Source organism: Salmo salar, chromosome 20 (assembly GCF_965601325.2).
Source record: "Salmo salar chromosome 20, fSalSal1, whole genome shotgun sequence".
Classification (NCBI taxonomy): Eukaryota; Metazoa; Chordata; class Actinopteri; order Salmoniformes; family Salmonidae; genus Salmo; species Salmo salar.
The window spans coordinates 19,957,359-19,976,754 of NC_138310.1; the positions used below are offsets into that span (position 1 = coordinate 19,957,359).

General features: G+C 42.3%; 2 protein-coding genes across 4 annotated transcripts; one reads left to right on the plus strand and one right to left on the minus strand.

Moving 5' to 3' along the window:
- The first annotated feature begins 10,138 nt into the window (after positions 1–10,138).
- hnf1a (HNF1 homeobox a) lies at positions 10,139–17,423 on the plus strand. Of its 2 annotated transcripts, none has more exons than XM_082966046.1 (10): positions 10,139–10,713; positions 11,709–11,908; positions 12,670–12,850; positions 12,987–13,189; positions 13,406–13,551; positions 14,004–14,145; positions 14,356–14,529; positions 14,690–14,805; positions 14,968–15,052; positions 16,298–16,576. In XM_082966046.1, the coding sequence occupies exons 1-10, from the start codon at positions 10,415–10,417 to the stop codon at positions 16,303–16,305; spliced, it is 1,554 nt and encodes a 517-aa protein (XP_082822172.1). In that variant the 5' UTR covers positions 10,139–10,414; the 3' UTR covers positions 16,306–16,576.
- Positions 17,400–19,390, minus strand: c20h12orf43 (chromosome 20 C12orf43 homolog). Of its 2 annotated transcripts, XM_014160067.3 has the most exons (6): positions 19,229–19,390; positions 19,008–19,038; positions 18,775–18,873; positions 18,562–18,629; positions 18,345–18,435; positions 17,400–18,135 (listed from the first exon to the last, which is right to left on the minus strand). In XM_014160067.3, the coding sequence occupies exons 1-6, from the start codon at positions 19,356–19,358 to the stop codon at positions 17,757–17,759; spliced, it is 798 nt and encodes a 265-aa protein (XP_014015542.1). In that variant the 5' UTR covers positions 19,359–19,390; the 3' UTR covers positions 17,400–17,756.
- Between the last annotated feature and the right edge of the window lie 6 nt (positions 19,391–19,396).

Consider the following 19,396-nt stretch of genomic DNA (forward strand, 5'->3'; position numbering starts at 1 on the left):
TTTGTTGGTGTGAGCTAAATATATTTCGTACCGGTTTAAGGTTTTAAACTAGGCACATAAATACACTATATATACAAAAGTATGTGGACACCCTTCAAATTAGTGGATTCGGCTATTTCAGCCACACCCGTTGCTGGCAGGTGTATAAAATCGAGCACACAACCATGCAATCTCCTTAGCTAAACATTGGCAATAGGCCTTACTTAAGAGCTCAGTGACTTTCAACATGGCACCATCATAGGATGCCACCTTTCCAACAAGTCAGTTTGTCAAATTTCTGCCCTGCTAGAGCTGCCCCGGTCAACTGTAAGTGCTGTTATTATGAAGTGGAAACGTCTGGGAGCAACAACGGCTCAGCCACTGAGTGCTGAAGTGCGTAGTGCGTAAAAAATAAATAAAATTGCCTGTCCACAGTGACAACACTCACTACCGAGTTCAAACTGCCTCTGGAAGCAACGTCAGCACAAGAACTGTTCATCGGGAGCTTCATGAAATGGGTTTCCATAGCTGAGAAGCCGCACACAAGCCTAAGATCCCCATACGCAATGCCAAGCGTCAGCTGTAGTGGTGTAAAGCTCATCACCATTGGACACTTGAGCAGTGGAAATGTGTTCTCTGGAGTGATGAATCACGCTTCACCATCTGGCAGTCCGACGGATGAATCTGGGTTTGGCAGATCCCAGGACAACACTACATGCCCAAATGCATAGTGCCAACTGTAAAGTTTGGTGGAGGAGGAATAATAGTCTGGGTCTGTTTTTCATTGTTCAGGCTATGCCCCTTAGTTCCAGTGAAGGGAAATCTTAATGCTACAGCATACAATGACATTCTAAACAATTAAGTGCCTCCAACTTTGTGGCAGCAGTTTGGGGAAGGCCCTTTCCTGTTTCAGCATGACAATGCCCCCGTGCACAAAGCGAGGTCAATACAGAAATAGTTTGTCGAGATCGGTGTGGAAAAACTTGACTGGCCCGCACAGAGTCCTGACCTCAACCCCATCGAACATCAGTGCCCGACCTCACTAATGCTCTTGTGGCTGAATGGAATCAAGTCACCACAGCAATGTTCCAACATCTAGTGGAAAGCCTTCCCAGAAGAGTGGAGGCTGTTACAGCAGCAAAAGGGAGGACCAACTCTATATTAATGCCCATGATTTTGGAATGATGTTCGACGAGCAGGTGTCTACATACTTTTGGTCATGTAGTGTTTCAAAATAGAGGTAGACATGTAACGTGTGCTACTATGCCTTCTGCCAAGAAGCCTGGACCTTTCTGGCACAAGAGGAATAGAGCTTTCCCAGTTACTGCATAACCACTGGACCGTGGTGGTTGTCTCCAGTCAATCGCTATAATGGTGGCAGTGATGGGATATTTCAAGAGTTCCTTGTCTTTTTCTAAGTGGGATTCAATCTGTAAGCATTGGGTATAACTTGTGTGCCCGTCCTCAATGTATGAACATTTACTGGCCTCTTCCAAGAGAATTGTCTAGTGCACAGGAGGTACTTTCCCTATAACCTTTGGGGTTGCTGGTTCAAACCCCAATGCGGGTGCTCCCCTTCAATAGGTTTAATTGAGATTCTACAGGTAACTATCAAAATAACAGAAACACCAACATAAAGTGTCTTAGTAGGGCATTGGGCCACCAGCCAGAACAGCTTCATGCACCTAGGTAAAGATTCTACAAGTGTCTGGAACCTTATTGGAGGGATGCGACAACAGTCTTCCACAAGAAATTCCATATTTTGGGGTTTTATTGATGGTGGTGGAAAATGCTGTCTCCAGCACCTCTCCAGAATCTCCCATAGGTGTTCAATTGGGTTGAGATCTAGTGACAGACAGCCATAGCATTTGGTTTACATCGTTTTCATGCTCATCAAACCATTCAGTGACCACTCGTGCCCTGTGGATAGGCGCATTGTCATCCTATGGGGGCACAGCCATGGTAGCTAAAAAAAATTGTTTTCTCTGTAATAAAGCCCATTTGTGGGGAAAACTCATTCTGATTGGCTAGGCCTGGCTCCGTAGTGGGGTAGCCTGGCTGCTAAGTGGGTGGGCCTATGCCCTCCAAGGCCCACCCATGGCTGCACCCCAGCCCAGTCATGTGAAATCCATAGAATAGGGCCTAATTTATTTATTTCAATTGACTGATTTCCTTCTATGAACTGTGTGGTTCCGGAGTTAAGCAATTAACATCTCATCATGTTTAGGGTCATGTATACAGAGACCAAAAATATAAACGCAACATTAAACAATTTCTAAGATTTTACTGAGTTACAGTGTGTATCCCTCATTTACTCAAGTGTTTCCATTATTTTGGTAGTTACCTGTGTTGTAAAAACCTGTTTTAAAAAGAGAACCCTTTTTGATTAGTTTGACAAAATGGTTTTCAATGAAACAATCCTGAAATGAACGTGCCACCATCTCTTCATTTAGTTGAGATAATAGGATAGAATGAACTGTCCTACAGACATAGATACACAGGTCTAGATCCACAGGCCTAATACACATGCTTGAGTTCACCCAACTCCCTCATGTGACATACAGTGCATTTGGAAAATATTCAAACCCCTTCACTTTTTCCACATTTTGTTATGTTACAGCCTTATTCTAAAATGGATAAAAAATCCTCAGCAATCTACACACAGTGTTCCATAATGACAAAATTAAAACAGGTTTTTAGAAATGTTTGCAAATGCATTAGAAATAAAAATAAGTATTCAAACCCTTTGCTATGAGACTCGAAATGGAGCTCAGGTGCATCCTGTTACCATTGATAATCCTTGAGATGTTTCTACAATTTGGAGTCCACCTGTGGTAAATTCAATTGATTGGACATGATTTGGAAAGGAACACACCTGTCTATATAAGGTCCCACAGTTCACAGTGCACGTCAGAGCAAAAACCAAGCCATGAGGACAAAGGTATTGTCCATAGAGCTCTGAGACAGGATTGTGTCGAGGTACAGATCTGGGGAGGGTACCAAAACATTTCTGCAGCATTGAAGGTCCCCAAGAACACAGTGGCCTCCATCATTCTTAAATGGAAGAAGTTTGGAACCACCAAGATTCTTCCTAGAGCTGGCCGCTCAGCAAAACTGAGCAATCAGGGGAGAAGGGCCTTGATCAGGGTGGTGACCAAGAACCTGATGGTCACTCTGACAGAGCTCCAGAGTTCCTCTATGGAGATGGGAGAACCTTCCAGAAGGGCAACCATCTCTGCAGCACTCCACCAATCAGGCCTTTATGGTAGAGTGGCCAGACGGAAGCCACTCCTCAGTAAAAGGCACATGACAGCCCGCTTGGAGTGTGCCAAAAGGCACCTAAAGGACTCTCAGACCATAAGAAACAAGATTCTCTGGTCTGATGAAACCAAGATTGAACTCTTTGGCCTGAATGCCAAGTGTCACATCTGGAGGAAACCAGGTACCGATCATCACCTGGCCAATACCATTCCTACGGTGAAGCATGGTGGCGGAAGCATCATGCTGTGGGGATGTTTTTCAGCGGCAGGGACAGCGTCTAGTCAGTATCGAGGGAAAGATTACAGTTTTTCTTGATTGTTTACACACATTTTCTGAAAGCATGCCTCATATTCTCAGAACTCTACACACAAATCAAAAAACACACACACAATGAGCAAAACCCCTCAATTCTCCAGCTAAATGAAACTTTACATTCAAAACAATGTTATGTCTTATCAAAATGGTATTTTGTTTTCAAATGACACACACAAACCATCATATGAATAGACATTTATAAGAACCAGTTGAACACTTGATGTGCTCAATGTAAAACACTATGATGAATGGAAAACACTTCCTCTCCATTCATCATAATGACTTAGGCTTTTTTTTGGTTCAGTGTTGCCATTACTACAGACAGTACATACATAAGTGTGTTGTAAAATATTTGAGAATATTGTTTTTATACTCAGAACACACAAATACACGGTAACAAATATATTTTATTTTTCCCACAAAAACAATGTACACAGTGTACATCCCATTCCCAACCAACACAAAGTTGCACATACAGTGGTCTACATACAAAACAGAAGAATTTCATGTATACAGTTACAGTAAATAAATAAAAAAATATATAATAAAACTATGCTGCATCCTCTCTTCTGTTGCGGTCTGGCCACAGCACCTCATCCACATCACAAGCAATGTTTTCCCTGGCCAAGCAGCGGGGGAAATATGGCCTAGCATGGCGATTCCAGCCATGAAAAGCATCAGCTGCTATATCTCCACATGCGTCTTCCATAGCTTGGAGAAGAGGTATACGCGTTTGTGGATTTCGGTCATACACTTTCCATCTCCAGGCAGAAAAAAATTCCTCAATAGGATGTAGGAATGGAGAATATGGAGGGAGATAAACAACTACAAAGCGTGGCTGGGCAGTGAACCAGTTACGAACCAGAGCAGCCCTGTGGAAACTTACCTTGTCCCAAATGACAACGTACCTGAGCTGCTCTGGGCCATCTACCTGATCTGGTGGAATGAGTGTGTTGTGTAGGGTGTCCAGGAATGTGATCAGATGGGCGGTGTTGTAAGGGCCAAGGGTAGCATGGTGATGGATGACGCCGTGGTGGGTAATCGCTGCACACATTGTGATGTTCCCTCCGCGCTGGCCAGGGACTTGAACAATGGCACGCTGGCCGATGATATTCCTTCCCCTCTTTCAACTTTTTGTGAGGTTGAATCCAACCTCATCAATGAAGATGAACTGGTGCTCCACTGCAGCCACCTCTAGTTCAAGGACTCTCTGAAACACACATGACAATATCAGAAATAGACATGGAGTGGTCACTATTGTGAAGCACAATCATTATGATTACAATACTGAAATATGTATAATTTATACAGTGTTGAGAGTATGCATCAATGGTGGGATTGTATAGGACTCACTTGCACATAGTTATATCGCGATTCTTTGACTCTTTCTGAATTGCGTTCAAATGGCACCCTGTAGACCCGCTTCATCCTGAGATTATTTCTGCGCAAGACACGGTCCAGTGTCGATAAGCTTACCCTATCAATATTTTGAAATATCTCATTCTTTTATTTTTCTTTGTATTTGCCGTAATGTTATGGCGTTATTTTCTAGGACCATGTTCATGATTTCAGTTTCCTGTTCAGGAGACAGAACACGTTCCTGACCACCTTGTGTTGGTAATCTTTCAGTTCTGCCAAACAAATAGTCAAATACTGTAAATACAAAGTAGGAATACATTTCCCAAATACTTGAAACATACTTTATTTTTACAGTCCTACAGAACAGTCCACAGGCAATACTGTACTACTGTACTCATTGAGTACTGTATTGATATGCAGTACTGCAATTTTGTAGTGAGAGTAGATTTCTTACCTATTCTCATTTCGGAATGTCCGGATAATGTATGCTACAGTGTACCTGCTCAAATTTGGCTGTACTCTTTGCCCAGCCTCCCTCATTGTTAGACCATGGTTGACCACATGATCAACCAAAGTGGCTCGGATCTCATCAGAGATTACGTTCCTTGGTCTTCCTCATCCTCGTCCTCGTCCTCCCCATCCTCCTCCTCTTACTCTCACTTCTCTGGCTCAGCCTCTGTTTCCAATGTTGGCATCCATTGCTCCAAAACAGAAGAGCTCACCCGTTGCCATTTTATGCTAAAGCTCTGATTGCTAATTGTAAAACTGTGTGACGGGTGTTTGCCCATGTGATGAGTCAGTGTGCATATTTTAATGGCAGTGTGTTCATTGTGAAAACAAGAGATTTTCTGCATGAAAATTGTGCCAAATGCAAATAATTGTGTGTAGTGTTTTGAAAAAAGTGTGTTTTAGAACTGGAATTTGAGTGTAAAGCAGGAATTGTGCTTGTAGTTTAGCAGAATTGGTTCAGGGGGTTGGTGCATGAGTTACATGTTGTGGTCATTGTGTCTCAAGTACCAGTATTTGTGTGTAAACAATTGAGAAAACCTGTAATGGAGCAAGATCCTTGATGAAAACCTGCTCAAGAGTGTTCAGGACCTCAGACTGGGGTGAAGGTTCACCTTCTAAAAGGACAACGACCCTAAGCACACTGCCAAGACGCTTCAGGACAAGTCTCTGAATGTCCTTGATTGGCCCAGCCAGAGCCCGGACTTGAACCCGATCTAACATCTGTAACATCTCTGGAGAGAACTGAAAATAGCTGTGCAGCAACGGCGCCCCATCCAAACTGACAGAAATTGAGAGGATCTGCAAAGAACAATGGGAGAAACTCTCAAAAGACAGGTGTTCCAAGCTTGTAGTGTCATACCCATGAAAACTCGAGGCTGTAATCGCTGCCAAAGCTGCTGAAAAGTACTGAGTAAAGAGTCTAAATAAATGTGATAGTTTTTTATTTTCAATACATTTGCAAAAATGTCAAAAACCATTTTTGCTTTGTCATTATGGGGTATTGTGTGTAGATTGATGAGGGGAAAAAACGATTTAATCAATTTTAGAATAAGTAAGTAACAACAAAAAGGGGTCTGAATACTTTTGGAATGCACTGTAAGCTGCTGCAACACTTTACAAGACATAGACAAGAAAATACATGACTAAGCTTGGTGAACATGAGACACCAAATGACGTTCAGACTAATCCAAATTGTATCCAACCCTGTACAGATTACACATTTTGAATTCTATTTTGTTTGACAGTAGGTCATGTATAGCATTTAGTTATTTGTTAACTTATTGACAACTGCATTACTAAATATTGAACAATGAAGCTAGCCTTGAAAAATCTGCTCTCCACTTTCAATCAATCTCACAAAACATACCGTTGTACAGCTACAGTATAGGCCTTCATGAAAAGGTGTCGTTTTTTTGCTTACAAATAAAGTGGATTGAGAAAATACAACTTTTGGCCAAGTTGATGTTCTTTGAAGGACAGACGTCATATCAGTGTCCACATTGTCTTAAACTGTGTGTCATTAGCCACATTCCAACCACAGTTTTTATTAGAGTAAAGGCATAACGTATAAAGAAAAATTACGACCGCTGTGATGGAAACAGGACGTTTCGGTACAATTGTATAAATTATGACAGATAAATCTTCGCTCGGCATAGTTCGATCTTTTTGGGTCTAAAATGAATTACGCTATACGAGAAACGGCGGTGGAAACGCCTTTATGCGCAAATATTAATATACCAACCATCATATCGAAGTAAATTTACGATGATATGGCGTGTGGTCCTCTTACTACGACTTGGGAAACCATGCAGTTTATTAGGCTACAGATGAAATAAATTCTGATGAACTTCACAGAGTGATGCAAGTGCACGGTGATGAGCTTGATGCTGCTTTTCAATAAATATTGAGGGTCTTATGACTGCCGTTCAAGAAAAAGTTCTCCATAATAATCTCATCAAGTAGACTAGCCTACCCGCACTGTATCTGCGAGCTGTTGGCTAGAGCGCACCTGCCAAGACCAGAGTAAGCACATTTGCTATTTAACGCAACCGTTTGTGATCAAAAGATATCTGTAGAGTTGAAAATGCGATGGAAACACATTGAACGTTAGATTTTTATTAAGTACATGAAAACTCAAGCAAAAAAAATACATTGTGTGTGCATTGTCATCACGCACTGATTTAAAAAAAATCTGCAACAAGTCAGTTAGGTGGAAACACCACTGCTGGGAAATTGCGCATATTTTCTTTATGCAGAGTTTAGAATATTCACATGAAAATCTGTCACTAATTGGATGGTAACTTAGCTAGACTCCAGGCATTGGTTCGCCTACACCTGAACAGTCCTGACACTAGCATCAGTAATACAGTCGCTCACTAGCACAATCCACCCCATACTCAACCCGCTGACAATGAGGTGATTTTGGGTAGTGTACTTGTTCATTCACTGCGGGGTCTTCAGTATTTCATTGCCAAAACCAGCTCCAGTTAATCTCCTCTCCAACACATCATGTGATTTGTTAACCGATTGGAGGCCGATCACAATATTACCTCAAAGAAACAGCCATTCAAATAATTCAAGCAATGGCAATGCATTAGCACCAATGCCTAGGGTGATAAAGGTGAACAATGTTGTTGATTCACATGCCTCCAAAAGACAGTGAGGGAACTTTGGAAAGTCTTTCAAATCTGTATTAAAACTTCAAAAAGACTAACCGTAACTACTGTATTGTCCTAGAAGCCTCTGGTTCGTCCGACTCCCCTTTACACACACAGCTCATTCCATTAGGGGGTGCACTCTTAAGGTATGCCGCAAAACTAATGCCAGATGACAATAAGAACGAGAGACTGAACAAACACGCATTCGCACTGCCTACTTAAGAATATGTGAAAGCTATGTCTATTGACTACTTATTTTTGTGCGGTTTATGGTAAGCTCTGTTTGTGTGTGAAGTGTCCATTAAGTTTATACTGGGTGAGCTGTTGGACATTGTTGGAGGCACACAGCGTAGGCTACACAGCCTCTCCTCCCTGCAGAGGAAATTACAAAAATGTGGACAGTGCTTATTCGGGAAGGAACTAAGGGGTGTGTTATATTTCTGCATGCATGATCAATGGGGTTGAATAGTATGGGGTGGCGGGGTGGCATGGACACAAGGCTGAAAGAGGAGGGGCAGAAACAGGGAGGTTTGCTGACTAATGAGACTATGAGGACAGAAGGGAAAATTGCAGTTCTGATAGTGAGCTACTTTTCCAGTAAACAAAGTGTGGTTCTTTATTTCTAGAACAGAAGATACTGTAGGCTACATACTAACACATGCAAACACACTTTTTCTTTGATAATAAAATTACATAACTGTATATTTACTTTCTCACACCAAATGCCTGCTAGAATGTGTGATAATGCACTGTATGGGATTTAAATGCAGTACAGGCCACACTACCCTGCCTCCCTCACTGGGTTGTCCTCTGAACAGTGCAAATTCAGGCACAATGGGACTTAATTACAGGGCAGTAGTGTTTCAAAGAGATAGAGGGAGCCCTGTTCCCCCATTTCATATACTGCACAATGCCATCTTCCCTAGTGTAGGGTGGAGTGAGGAACGAGGCTGAACCGGAGGAAGCACAAGGTAAAGAGAGAGAGCGTTATTGGAGATGAATCCACACTGCGAAAGCAATACTACCAATATAGCATAGCTACAATGCCACCTGTAGGGGTTCTTAAGTATTACTGATTCAGATGTACACATGAAGTTAGACAAAGTCATGGAGGATAATACAAAACAGACGTGTGATGGTAACGACCTGTGAATCTGAAATATATGAAATCTTTAGCGAAAGCTTTGATGTGACATCTATGTCTGATCTAATCACAGGAGGTAAAGCACTTTCAATGAGAGAGAGGAAGGAATGAATGAGAAAAGGGTTGGACAAAGGGGTGGGAGGATGCTTTTGTTTGGGTTTTATGGCCAGATTGTCTACTGCTCTGGGAAAGTGAAAACCCAACCTTAGGTTAGGTTACCTGGGGGAGAAAAAGACCCAGGAAGAGGGTCAGAGGAAAGGTTAGGTGACTGTCAGGGACAGCAGAAATATTCAAGCGAGCAGAGAGAAACAGAACCCAAAGTCAGTGAACGCTAGCAGGTGTTCTCTGGCATCTAAAATCTACCTCTATCATACCCTGTCTTTCTAGAATGATGCAGTAGTGCCCTCTAGTGCTGTGCAGGACAACAGCTACTTTCAATTTCTCTGTCCAATTCATTCCAAACCTCTCAAAACACACCTATCAGGTTTTCATGATAAATGTTAAGCTACAACATCCATTCCATTAGGCCTTTACATTACAATTGATATGAAATATAGAATAGTATAGTTATACTAGCCACAAATTACATCAAGGCAGTCTAAAATATGCATTTTGCTGTTATCCTTTTTGGACCCTAAAATGAATGCCTATAAGTGTCATGGAGAATTGTGTCGGTTTAGAATATATTGAAAAATAAATATGCTAGGTTTTAATGTGCGTATTAAGATGCAGTTAGCTTATTTTTGTAACCTCACATATGTATTACATTTGTGTGTTATACAGGAGGCTGTATGAATGTGCAGTTTATTTTCATTTATAGTTTGACTGCACTTTGCTCACTGTTAGGGATGGACGGAGATGGGGACAAAGTTCACAGAAAGCGCATGGGGAGGAGGGGGAGGGAAAAAAAGACCTTTTAAAGCATAGCAGCAGGTGGAGGGCTAAAACCAGACAGCTCAGCTCAGAACGAGACGAGGAGAAAAATCAAACGGGGGAAAATGAAAGCAAACTTTCTCTATTCCTAAACTGAAGGACAGAAATGCAATGATTCCAGAAGCCAATTGCTCTGTTTTTTTGTGTAAGCGCATGACTGCAGTGTGTCTGTGTTGGTGTGTGAGTGTGTGTTTGTGACCTGTGGCCTGCGTAGTCTGTGTGCTGTGTTGTGAGGTAAAGATTAGGCAACAGCGTAATGGAGGGAGAGGAGAGGAAAGGAGAAGCAGGGCCCGGCCCTGGTCGTCTGTCTGCTCTCCAGGAGCAGCTGATCTGGGCTCTGCTGGGCTCTGGACTGTCCCGGGAGGTCCTGGTCCATGCCCTGGGAGAACTGGAGCGAGAGAGGGTCACCCCTGGAGCAGAGAAGGGGGACAGGGGGGATGGCGAGAGTTCGGAGGAAGGAGAAATGGATTTTCCACCCCCAATATTCCAGGAGCTGGAGGCCCTAGCCCCAGAGGAGGCAGCCAGGCAGAGGGCTCTGGTCGACCAACTGCTTCAGTAAGTAACTCCCAAATGTCTGCCATCCACCCTATCCTCCCCTTAACATATATAGTACATCAATTTCTTCCTTTTATCAAACCTCAAATATTAATACACACACCCATACAACAACAACATAGCCATACCCCTTTGCTGTGCTATTATTCTCTCACTTTAAAAAAATAATGTCCAACTCATTTGTAAAAAAAATTATAATAATATTTAAAAACAAATACGTTTTAGGGTGGTTACTTCATTGTGTTTTCCATTCGCTTTCTTTCCTGCTCTCTTTTCCTGTCGTTTTCTGACCAAGAAAAGGTTCCAGAGAGTACAAACAATTGACGGTTTTACCTGGCAGCATCCTTTCTACTCCCTTTCTTCATCTTTCTCAAATTTAGTCCCCCTCTTCCCCGTTCTCCTGCTCCCTCTGAGATCTCTCTTGGCCTCTGAGGTGAATTTAAAGGAGGGTTCCTCCTTTCCTGGTTACTAATTACCCACCCCATCAGTATTCTCTGTCCATTTAATGAATGAACTACATGCAATGGTTAAGATTAACAGAAATGTGCTATGTTTGTCTGTGTGTTAGAACAGATTGAGTGAATATTTACTACTATTTGGAAAAGCCCCTTTAATTTCACCACATTTCAAACTACAACATATATCTCAAGATTGTGGTTTAACTGGTCATTGTATATAGCTAAAAGTTGGCCATTTTACAACACCCAGCATGAAAACACAACTTGACCAACCATGCCGTAGTATAAAAATGCATCAAACATAGATAAAGCTTTTGTATGTTAATATACATAATACAAATGTTATGTACTATTGCTAGTCGTCAAGGTTTGTGTTGCAGCAAGTAGGCTATCCATATCTTTATGGGTTTTAATTCCAGTGACCAGAGAGAGCTGGACTTTGCCCTGCTGTGCTTCCCCTTATCTCTTATTGTCAACATCCCTCTCTCCCTCCCTCTCTTTAAGCATATGTGTTTTGTCTGTGTGTGTGTGTGATAGGGAGGATCCATGGCGCGTGGCAAAACTGGTGAAGAGCTACATGCAGCAGCATAACCTCCCCCAGAGAGAGGTGGTCGAATCCACAGGCCTCAACCAGTCCCATCTCTCCCAGCACCTCAACAAAGGCACGCCCATGAAGAACCAGAAACGGGCTGCTTTGTACAGCTGGTACGTCAGGAAGCAGGGCGAGATTAGCCAGCGTGAGTATTTGACCAGCTGATGAGCTGACCCTGCCTTTACTGCACTACAGTATGACATTACAGTCTGGACTCTGAAGTGTAACATTTATTAATAGCTCAAATCATGACTACCTCATTCATTAATATTCACAATAAATTGCCATAAATCTATAGTGTTTTGGGGATTGGGAGCTCTTACACAAGACTGAATCTCAGGATGCGAAGAACAATTATGTCAACGGATCTTGCTTACTCTATGTCCTTCCTTATATCCACTTTCTGGAAAAAAGTTTCAAATAGCTTTGACATTTGCAAACTTTCCATTTCAACCATGTAAGGAAAGTGTGGTCTCCTGCTGTGTTTTCCCAATGATAGCGAAATCACAATCCCTGTACCTCAATCCTTAGACTTGTAAATCCATCATGATACAGTATTCAATATGTCTGTCAGCTGTAAACAACTATGGGGGCCCACTGGTCACTGTGAGTCAAATATAGACATGTAAGGTAACATGATACTGTCCACTTTCACATTTCATGTGTAGAGAGACACACAATCTGCATGTCCCACACACACACACACACACACACACACACGTTGCAAATTATCTCAAACTCTAATATAAAAACAGATTCCTGTGAATTAGCCCTATTGTTTTAAAGATATAACAATACTGTCTGAATAATTAATAATACTGATATAACAATATGGATACTATAACAATACAATTGACGTTTATCACAAAATTCTACAAATATGCTTTCACTGACCACCCCATGCAGAGTTTACTAATGCCAGGCATGCCCTTGGGTCTGGAGAGGAGCAGGGAGAGGACGTGAGGAAGGGACGTAGGAACAGGTTCAAATGGGGACCCGCCTCCCAGCAAATCCTCTTCCACGCCTATGAACGACAGAGGAACCCAAGCAAAGAGGAGAGAGAGGGATTAGTGGAGGAGTGTAACAGGTGAGAGAGAGAGAGGTCAGCTAAAAACAGGAAATGTTCCCAGTTCCAGTGCAATGGAGGAACTGTCCCTGTCATTTTAGCGTGTCCCCCTTAAAGACGCTTCTCTTGCTCCGGGCCCTCTATGGCTCTTCCTCAGGGCTGAGTGTCTCCAGAGGGGTGTGTCTCCGTCCCAGCTGGCTGGCCTGGGCTCTAACTTGGTGACAGAGGTACGAGTGTACAACTGGTTCGCTAACCGCCGCAAGGAGGAGGCCTTCCGCCATAAACTGGCTCTTGATATGCCTTACAACAGCCAATCAGCAAGCTCCACCAACCACACGCTCTCACACAGCCCTGAGCAAGGTAACACTCACCCTCACCAAAGTGAATCAAAATATAATTTCATTTAATCCACAAAGAGCATAATTCATTATTAGTGTTGTCATCAGGGTGTTGCTTATGTACTATTTTCAGTGCCCTTATACAGGGGAACAGAGCCAAAACTGACAGGGTGCAACATTACCTCATCCCAGGAAACACCTGATCCTAACTCATCCTAACAGGCTTCCTCTCTTCCAGGCATGAAGTATAGCCAGCAAATCACATGTGATAATCTGGGGTCATCGAGGGGTCACAATGGAGACAGAGGCTTGGGGGGCCGCCTGGCCAGCCCCATTCAACTGGAGCCCAGCCACACACTCCTGGAAACACACCATCACAAACCAGTGAGATCACCTACCGTATCTCACCTCTACACACATTGTTACAATCCCCATTACACGACCACAAACCAGTAAAATGAGATCAAACAACCTCTCATTGTCACAACCAGAGATCAGCAACTATGATCACATAATCCCAATCATCACAATACATAGATTAGTAACTGCACAACACATCAGTGTGATCACAAACCATAATAAGCAAATTATTTCACAAACCATATTACATCATAATAAGCAAATGACATCACAAACCATATTACATCGTTATATAAGACCATGAGGTCGCTAACCATATATCATCATGTAACGCAGTGAAATCCCAAGCCATATCACATCAAACTAGGGAGATCATAGACTACTTCACGTCATCATAAACCTTTGGGTATACAAAGCATCTCAATCCTCACAAGAATCTATGGCTGTGGTTCTGCCACCAACTTTCCCCATCTCAGGTATCAGGTGGTGGCCCCTTGCCCCCAGTCAGCACCCTGACATCACTGCACAGTCTGTCTGCCTCGCCTGCTCCCCACCATGGACTCATCATGACCTCCCTGCCCAGCGTCATGAGTCTGGGAGAGTCCTCTCTCCTCATAGGTAACCCATTCTACACACAGTCCCCTCCACTCAAACAGCTCTAAGTCAGAGCATAGTTATTTTTAAAACGGTCATTTCAAAACATATTGACTGTATTGTATCTTATCCTTTTCCAGTGATGATCAGAAAGTTGTTAGATATAAAAAAACGAACTGACATTAACAAAGTAGCCTAGCCTAATCCATGTTTTCCTGGCCTGTTGGTCAACAGGTCAAACCGTACCTGTCATCAACAATGTGGGAGGCGGGTTCACCACCCTTCAGCCAATCTCTTTCCAGCAGCAGCTTCATTCCACTTCCCAGCAGCAACTCACACAGCAGTTCCAGAGTCATATGGGCCACCACAGTCCTTTCATGGCAACCATGGCACAGCTTCCATGTCACAGTAAGGCCACAGTGGCAGCATGTTACTCCTTCATTTGCCCTTTGACAGAAATACAATATGTGAAACAAGGAATGAGTGAGAGCAACCTAATAGAACTGCTAGAACTAAGGAGGGTTTCATAAAGTACCCATGCCTCCTGCTCTCAATTTCTCCACTGCAGTGTACAGCAAGTCTGATATGTCCCACTACCCTCCGTCCAGCCTACTGTCCCAAGCAATGGTCATCACTGACAGCAGCAGCCTTGGAACACTGACCAGTCTAACCACAGTCAGACAGGTACTGTGATTCTAAACATTCACCTAAAATGAAAGTGATGCCATTAATAATCAGTTGCATAAGTCTGAGTATACAGGTATAGAAAAGTCTAGACTCACTAGCTAATGATCGGTAGTAGTATTAATGTGGGTTGAATCTGCTAATGACTTTTGCATTGGTTAGATTCTGACCACAGACCCTGAGGAGCAGACAGACCAACCCATCCAGGAGGACTCCCTACACCTGCAGTCCCCTTCACCTGTGCCAGGTAAGATAAATCATGTTACTCCAAGTGTAGACTATTTCCCAAAATATGCAGTTTCTTACACTACACTAAAGGGGAGACTGAAGACATCTAAAAAAGCTACTAAGTGTGTAACACATACAGTACCAGTCAAAAGTTTGGACACACCTACTCATTATTTTTCTTTATTTGTACTATTTTCTACATTGTAGAATAATAGTGAAGACATCAAAATGTTAAATAGTATATATGCAATCATGTAGTAACCAAAAAAAAAAAAGTGTTAAACAAATCCAAATGTATTTTCTATTTGAGATTTTTCAAAGTAGCCACCCTTTGCCTTGATGACAGCTTTGCACACTCTTGGCATTCTCTCAACCAGCTTCATGAGGTAGTCACCAGGAATGCATTTCAATTAACAGGTGTGCCTTGTTAAAAGTTCATTTGTGGAATTTCTTTCCTTCTCAATGCGTTTGAGCCAATCAGTTGTGTTGCGAGAAGGTAGGGGTGGTATACAGAAGATAGCCCTATTTGGTAAAATACCAAGTCCATATTATGGCAAGAGCAGCTCAAATAAGAAAAGAGAAACAATAGACCATCATTATTTTAAGACATGAAGGTCAGTCAATCCAGAAAATGTCAAGAACTTTGAAAGTTTCTTCAAGTGCAGTCGCAAAAACCATCAAGCTCTATGATGAAACTGGCTCTCATGAGGACCACCACAGGAAAGGAAGACCCAGAGTTACCTCTGCTGCAGAGGATAAGTTCATTAAAACGTTTCCAGCCTCAGAAATTGCAGCCCAAATAAATGCTTCAGAGTTCAAGTAACAGACACATCTCAATATCAACTGTTCTGAGTTGACTCTGTGAATCAGGTCTTCATGGTCGAATTGCTGGAAAGAAACCACTACTAAAGGACACCAATAATAAGAAGAGACTTGCTTGGGCCAAGAAACAAGAGCAATGGACATTAGACAAGTGGAAATCTGTCCGTTGGTCTGATGAGTCCAAATTTGATATTTTTGGTTCCAACCGCCGTGTCTTTGTGAGACGCAGAGTAGGTGAAAGGACGATCTCCGCATGTGTGGTTCCCACCGTGAAGCATGGAGGTGGTGGTATGATGGCGTGGGGTTGCTTTTCTGGTGACACTGTCAGTGATTTATTTAGAATTCAAAGCACACTTAACCAGCATGGCTACCACAGCATTCTGCAGCGATACGCCATCCCATCTGGTTTCGCTTAGAGGGACTATCATTTGTTTTTCAACAGGACTATGACCCAAAACACACCTCCAGGCTGTGTAAGGTCTATTTTACCAAGGAGGAGGAGTGCTGCATCAGATGACCTGGCCTCCACAATCACCCAACCTCAACGCCATTGAGATGATTTGGACCGCAGAGTGAAGGAAAAGCAGCCAACAAGTGATCAGCATATGTGGGAACTCCTTCAAGACTGTTGGAAAAGCATTCCAGGTGACTACCTCGTGAAGCTGGTTGAGAGAATGCAAAGCTGTCAAGGCAAAGGGTGGCTACTTTGAAGAATCTAAAATCTAAAATATATTTTGATTTGTTTAACACTTCTTGGTAACTACATGATTCCTTGTGTTATTTCATAGTTTTGATGTCTTCAGTATTATTCTACAATGTAGAAAATAATTAAAAATAAAGAAAAAAAATCTTGAATGAGTAGGCGTGTCCAAACTTATAACTGGTACTGTACTTCAAAGTCATCTTAATACAGCTTGAAAGTAGTAAATATAACCCATGGTGTTCTCTAGTTGCCAGTCAAAATAGGGCATTTTAAATGCAGGGTTGTAATTGGAATGACAGTAGAGAAACTAGAAATTAATAACTTACCATCTGTTTTTCTTAGTTTCCTCTGGGAATTTACAGCTGTATCCTCCATCTCAGTCTAGTGAAAGTCATCCACCTCACCGCCTCTCCTCTTCGCCAGCAGACATCAACTCCTACATTCCTGCACAGATGGTCTCTACCGCACAGTAGCAACAGAATGTAACCACTATGTATTGTGAAGGGGTGGGAGCAGAGGGTGGGTGAAACAAAATAGTTTTTACAGTAAGTAGAGAACTGTAATAGAGATGTAACGCAAATTCTCCAAAACTACTTCTGCAGTAAAATTTTCCAGAGAAACTATAACTCATTCTGCTAGATACATAAATCCAGGAGGGACTCACTGTCAGTTATCAGTCTCGTCACTTGAATTAGCAGCCTTACTATTACAAAGAACGTTGTGCTCAGTGTCAGTCTGCTGATCTGAGGTCAGAGATAAACCATTAGCAACAACCACATCTAAATCCATGCAAACAGAGAATGCTGAGCGATTGATCCCCGTTTTACAATAAACATGTATATTATCAATAGGAAAGTGTTTTAATAAAAATGCTCTCAGAATTATTGACATCAGTGTAAACTGCTTTCTTTACAAAACAAGGCATAGCACTGATTGTGTTTTGGGCAGAGAAAAAAGGTAATCAAATATCTGGTGAGACTTACAGTATTCCACATTTCTGAAAGAACGTATTCCATTCCAGAAAAGAACAAACTACAAAGTAGTACAACATTGCAGTGATTATTTAAAGAAAATAACAGTGTATGACCTGACCATGTTATAATGAATGCTAAGAACCCCAAGCTACAACAGGTTAACAGTTCTTACAAGTATGGAACAGCCAATATCCCAAATCACAACAAGTGAGTCCAGAAGTCTCTCAGTGCTTTTCTACTTCCTCTTCCACCCTTTCATCTGTGCCTTTTTGTTTATTTTTCTTCTTCTTGACCTTCAGCGGTAGACTATCCTCCTCGGGGCTCTTTTGGTCCTCCTCCGTTTTAGCATAAGGTGAGGCTTCTCCACAGTTCTCGACCTCGCGGGGAGCTGTCCTTTTCTTATTTTTCTCTGGGACAGGGCTGTTATTACTGTCCTCTCCTTCCTGAACCTTGTATTTCTTCTTCTTCTTCTTCTTCAATTTATCTGAGCTGAGGGACTCTGGCAGGGAAGGTGTAACTGCGCTGGGGAGAGCAGATGATAGGAGGTCTGTAACTGACACTGCCGCCTCTCTCAGTCTCATCTCCAGCTCACTGTCACTGTCACTAGGGGAAAATTGCAGAAACAAACTTAAACTTTATTAAACTGTTTATTAAACTGTAATACAGTAGTATTACAATATGAGTTACAGGAATATTTCAATCATGCAATGCTACTGTAAGGATTCCTTCCCAAAGTAGTTATGAAGGTGACATCAAACCACCTCACATATCCCAAAGGTTAAAAGGTCAGGCCTACATAGAACAAGCATCACCTTGAGCTGGGGACGGGCCGGCGCCTTACAGGAGGAGGAGGGGGATCAATGGTAAACTCTCCTGGGACAGATGTGGTGAACAGCCGGAAACCTTCAAAAAACCAAGAAAAAAGATCAAGAACACACACAGGATTTATATTGCATCATATTTGACATCATACAGTTCGTAACTACTGCATTAGTTTCAGTGCAAAACAATTTCTGGATAAACCCTCACCTTCATCTTCACATTTGGTTGACTGTGTGCAGGGTTTTGATGTTTCTGTAGATATCACTGAAATGCAACTGAATATCAAATTGCATAGTTAGATTAAAGTTGGCGACTGAAAAGTTGATAGGTGGAGGCAACGAGGCGAACGCTAAAGGTAGCTATAATAGTAAAACTGATGTTTCATCAACAGTTTCCCATGACAAAGAAGAAATACTGTACCTGTCAAGTATAGCACCTAATTTCTTTGCAACGTGCGCACGGAACTCTGGAGTCGTCTGAAGCTCATTCCCATCATGTTCATGTTTAGATACAGCCACACTGTTGACCATAGCATTACATAAAACACGATTGTTCTGGAGAAGCCAAACGTGAGGCAAAACCTCTATGCCTGATGGTGAATCATAATAATACAGAGTGGGTGGCATGCCATTCAGAGAAAACGAACAACTTACCGACGGGATAACTTCCCATTGCTTTCCCCATCTAAAACAACAGTCGTTACATTACTGTTAAGACTTTGCTGCTGTATTGGGGTAAGATAGTTTTGTGTGTGAAATCTTTAGCCAGCGAGCAAATCTATCTCCCACCCCACATTTGCTGTTGACTAGCATTAGCTAGCTAAGATACATCCTGTGTTTTAGCTAAAGCAAAAGGTTATTTAGGCTGAATTTACCTGCCGTGTTGGTATTGTGTGTACCATTAATTCCATATGTGCCAAAACTCCAAGCTGCTTCCTTAAACTTTTCCAGATCTTCCTCCTCACTGCTTGAGTCTTCAACCATCGTTCCAACGGGGGCTGACATGTTGGATCAAGTACATTTGCGGCTACAAAGCAATGCAC

What these genes read in the sequence shown, in the direction of transcription:
- c20h12orf43 (XM_014160067.3), bottom strand. Translation starts at nt 19,358, where the DNA reads ATGTCAGCCCCCGTTGGAACGATGGTTGAAGACTCAAGCAGTGAGGAG. An exon ending in AATGGGAAGTTATCCCGTCG is followed by an intron (nt 18,874 to 19,007) that starts GTAAGTTGTTCG and finishes TATGGTCAACAG; the next exon opens with TGTGGCTGTATCTAAACATG. An exon ending in AACCAAATGTGAAGATGAAG is followed by an intron (nt 18,436 to 18,561) that starts GTGAGGGTTTAT and finishes GGTTTTTTGAAG; the next exon opens with GTTTCCGGCTGTTCACCACA.
- hnf1a (XM_082966046.1), top strand. Translation starts at nt 10,415, where the DNA reads ATGGAGGGAGAGGAGAGGAAAGGAGAAGCAGGGCCCGGCCCTGGTCGT. An exon ending in CTCACACAGCCCTGAGCAAG is followed by an intron (nt 13,190 to 13,405) that starts GTAACACTCACC and finishes CCTCTCTTCCAG; the next exon opens with GCATGAAGTATAGCCAGCAA. An exon ending in AAACACACCATCACAAACCA is followed by an intron (nt 13,552 to 14,003) that starts GTGAGATCACCT and finishes TCCCCATCTCAG; the next exon opens with GTATCAGGTGGTGGCCCCTT.